The 3,748-nt window shown below is 31.6% G+C and overlaps 1 protein-coding gene across 1 annotated transcript in view; it reads right to left on the bottom strand.

Moving 5' to 3' along the window:
- LOC106474169 (poly [ADP-ribose] polymerase 3-like) overlaps positions 1–3,748 on the bottom strand; it is a 33,445-nt gene that overhangs the window by 19,269 nt on the left and 10,428 nt on the right. The window contains exons 7-8 of the mRNA XM_013934861.2: positions 3,120–3,217; positions 142–327 (exon numbers count right to left, since the gene is read on the bottom strand). Coding sequence (XP_013790315.1) covers positions 142–327; positions 3,120–3,217 — 284 coding nt within the window. The remainder of the gene's footprint in view (positions 1–141; positions 328–3,119; positions 3,218–3,748) is intronic.

The following is a 3,748-nucleotide window of genomic DNA, read 5'->3' on the forward strand; positions in this document are numbered from 1 at the left end:
GTTAAGATATTTGAATCCCACCACTGGTCACAAAATTGAATTTCTTAAAATAACATAAAAACCTGAAATTTATTCTACAAGTTAAAAATCTCGTTCATCCATTAGTTGACTCTTATGACATAAAAAGTACTGCAGATTTACCTGTTTGTTGTCAGCCTTTTCTTTCAAAAGGCTCTGAGCAATTTCTATGTCGTTCAATACTAACAGCATGTCCTTTTTCTGTCGAATCATTTCAAGAGTATCAATAATTGGTGGACGTTGTCTTCCAAATGCATGGGGTATGAGGGTGTAAAACCGATTTGTCAGCTGTTCCAAGTCTTTTTTGCTCTGTTGTAAAAATTACAGACTAAAAACTATAAATAATAATAAATTTTCAAATTGTATTAAGTTAATTTATAAAAAATTGTGTCTGTTTAAAAAAGTTTATAAAATTGGCTTATTTACATGCTACTTCACAAAAAAGAGCATAAGAAGAGATTAGAAATAGTATAATTCAGATTTCAGTAAAATTTTACTCACCTTTGGTAAAAGAATAATCTCATGTATATATTTAAAATCAAATAATTCTCTGATACCAAGTAATTATATAGTAAAGCATTAGTGTTACTGCTCCATGAACATGTTAAGTAAAAAAAAAACAATGTCTGTGATAACCCCTGTTATAATACATTAGTAAAACTATTCAGGGGAATGTTTGTTTGTTTGTTTTGAATTTCGTGCAAAGCTACACGAGGGCTATCTGCACTAGCCGTCCCTAATCTAGCATTTTAAGACTTGAGGGAAGGCAGCTAGTCATCACCACCCACCACCAACTCTTGGGCTACTCTTTTACCAACGAATAATGGGATTGACCGTCACACCTAACCACCTGGCCATGCCTGGCCATCAGGAGAATGAGTACACTACATTAAAAAGATTTTGAATATGAAAATCAGCAAGTATTATGGCAACCAAAGCCAATATAAAGTTACTGTGGAATTAAATGTACCAGAAATACATTTTGACATTATTGGGTAGATCATAGGTAATGTGATGCTACTGAAAAAAATTGACTTATTTTGGGAAGAGTATGTTACAGTTCCTTTCAACACAAGGTATTCATACACTCAGATCATAAAAATGTATTCAGGTAGGGTATGTAAAATTTCCAAGATGGAATATCCCTTGTACTTAACTACATTAAAAAACAAATGAATATGAATTAACTTGGTGAGCCAGAACCATTCAAAAAGAGACCTGCAACAACTCAAGCCATGATAAGTAAAGTTTGATATATCTTGTAACAGGTGAGAATCCACAAACACAAAGATCAATGGTGAAAGAATCCAGATGTCTCATATAACAGCATCTAACATAATCAAAAAAGGATTTCTGTTTGGAAAAATGACATAAATCACACATACACAAATTGCTTCCATAACATATCAGTTCAACTGTCATATCTTTCAAGCAGTTGGTGAATTAAATGGGTATTCATCTTATTCCATACAAAGACATACCAATCAAATCACCAGATGCAGCGAATATGGATTTCTGTGTGATCAGATTGTTCAAAAGGTGTGCTGGAAAACTAAACTTTCCCATACACTAGATGTACAGAGACATCTCAAAAGTAAACAGACACCATGATGTTCTTCAATAGCCATTTATCTCACATTATCAACTTGACAAAAATGTTTACAAATGTGCATCAGTACTTAGTTGATTTGCGACTAGCATTTTTCAATGCTTTGACTTGTTCTGGCATGGAATCAATAAGTTTGCAATTTTCTCCTATAGGATCTTGACCAAGGCTGCATGCAAAACATCAAGTAGCTCTCCATGAGATGCGTGTTTTCTGGAACTTCTTCTCACTGCTCGAGCAAGTATGGCCCAGACATGCTCAATGGGCTTCATATCAGGTGACTGACTTGGCCATGGGAGCCATTGTATGCCTTTCTTAATTAAATGACTATTGAATAAACATCATGGTGTCTATTTACTTTTGAGATGTCTCTGTATTATGAAAAATCATACATGGAGTAGTGTTGTGCTTTTGATATTATAGCCTTATGACAGTGTCTTTTGCAATGGAAACTATGCTGTAGGGCTATTTTAAAACACATGGACATTAGATACAGCAGTACTGGACTGGTAGCATGGGCTGTGATGATGTTGTAAGGATACAAAATAATTTTAATATAATGTACTCAAACTCTATATTTATAATATTTTGCATATCTGATATCATATAATTCTTTAAGCATGTCCAAGTTTGTTCATACTTCTAATTATTCTAAAAACAATTTTTTATTGTTGATATAGGAAACAATTAAAATTTTCATAAGCACAGTTTTCCAAATGAAAAAAGGCAGGTTGCTGTAGTAAAGAATTTAAACCACATTTTCATTGGGAACATAACTGTTGAGAAAGGCCAACAAAAATCTTCCAGAGAATCAGTTACTAAAGACAGAAATACTTCTGATGATAAGTTTAGTCATGTCACTTTCATGTTTACCACAGAGGTGAAACTCCTTTTTTTTTTCTGTCGATCAAGTAATGACATAAGTAAACTAGTTTGTACAAAATGACATTAGTCTCAAATTTCTGAGGCACTCTAAGCTATTATATTAAAAAATAATTCTGAAACAAAAAAAGTATCAAGTATCATTTAGTAATGTTTCTAAATAATAAAAGAAAAAAAACAATGGTGCAAATCATGATGCTTGAATTATAAGGAAAGTGGACCATATAGTTTTATTTTTCAATAAATAACTTAATGGTGATATACAGTCTACTACAATTAGAGATATTTTTGAACACTTCAGAAAAATCTTAAGCCATGACTATATATCATTCACGACTGTTAGAAGAAAAAGTATCTTCAATAATTGGTTTAAGAATACCTTTGAGACAAAAACAACAAAACATGCTAAATGACACTATGTGACTAAAAAAGAACCATAATTCAACACATTAAGAAAGAAATATCACAAGAATGAGACTTTTTATATTAAATAGGCAAAAAAATTACAGCATTTATGTTATCTAAATTACAGATATAAATACAATGGCTCTTACAACGTGGTATTCATTTTCATATGCATAAAGAAAAAGCCATAAAAAATAAAGCTTTTGACCTTTTTGTTTTTAATGGCTTCTTCAACTTCTAGCAATGAATCAAATCCTTTAGAGATCTGTTGTTTACTCAATTTTCCCAGGGGCATCTTTTTTACATCTGTGAAAAATAAAAGCTACTGTGAGTTGTTTCAAAACCTATATATCCACTAATTATAAAAAAAATGTTACATTTAAGGAAATAAACATCTTTATAGAAAAAGAACTTATTTAAATTAATAGATTAACCCATTAACTGAGGCTGCTCTAAATGTGCACAGAATTTTGGCAAGCTGTGCACTATATACGGCACATCTGCATTCAACTGTTACAGGCTAACCATACCATATATGGTGAATCAGCAGTCATTGGGTTCATTTTCATACAGGTATTTTATGATCAGTTCAATAACAAAACTATAGGGATATTATCATCTATTATCATCTGTATAAGGCAAAAAAATATGTTAATTAAATTCACTGAAAATAATTTTATTTTGAAAGTGTTTAAGACCTCTTTCAGTCAGGGGCATAAATAATGCACATAAACTGAGTGGTCACAAGTAAATAGACACCTAATTTTTCGTCATTTATCTGATTTATGCTAACTAATTTGTGTTCACAGAGCACTATATAAATAAAAATGGTCCGCA

This window comes from Limulus polyphemus, unplaced genomic scaffold (assembly GCF_000517525.1).
Source record: "Limulus polyphemus unplaced genomic scaffold, Limulus_polyphemus-2.1.2 Scaffold6905, whole genome shotgun sequence".
Lineage (NCBI taxonomy): Eukaryota > Metazoa > Arthropoda > Merostomata > Xiphosura > Limulidae > Limulus > Limulus polyphemus.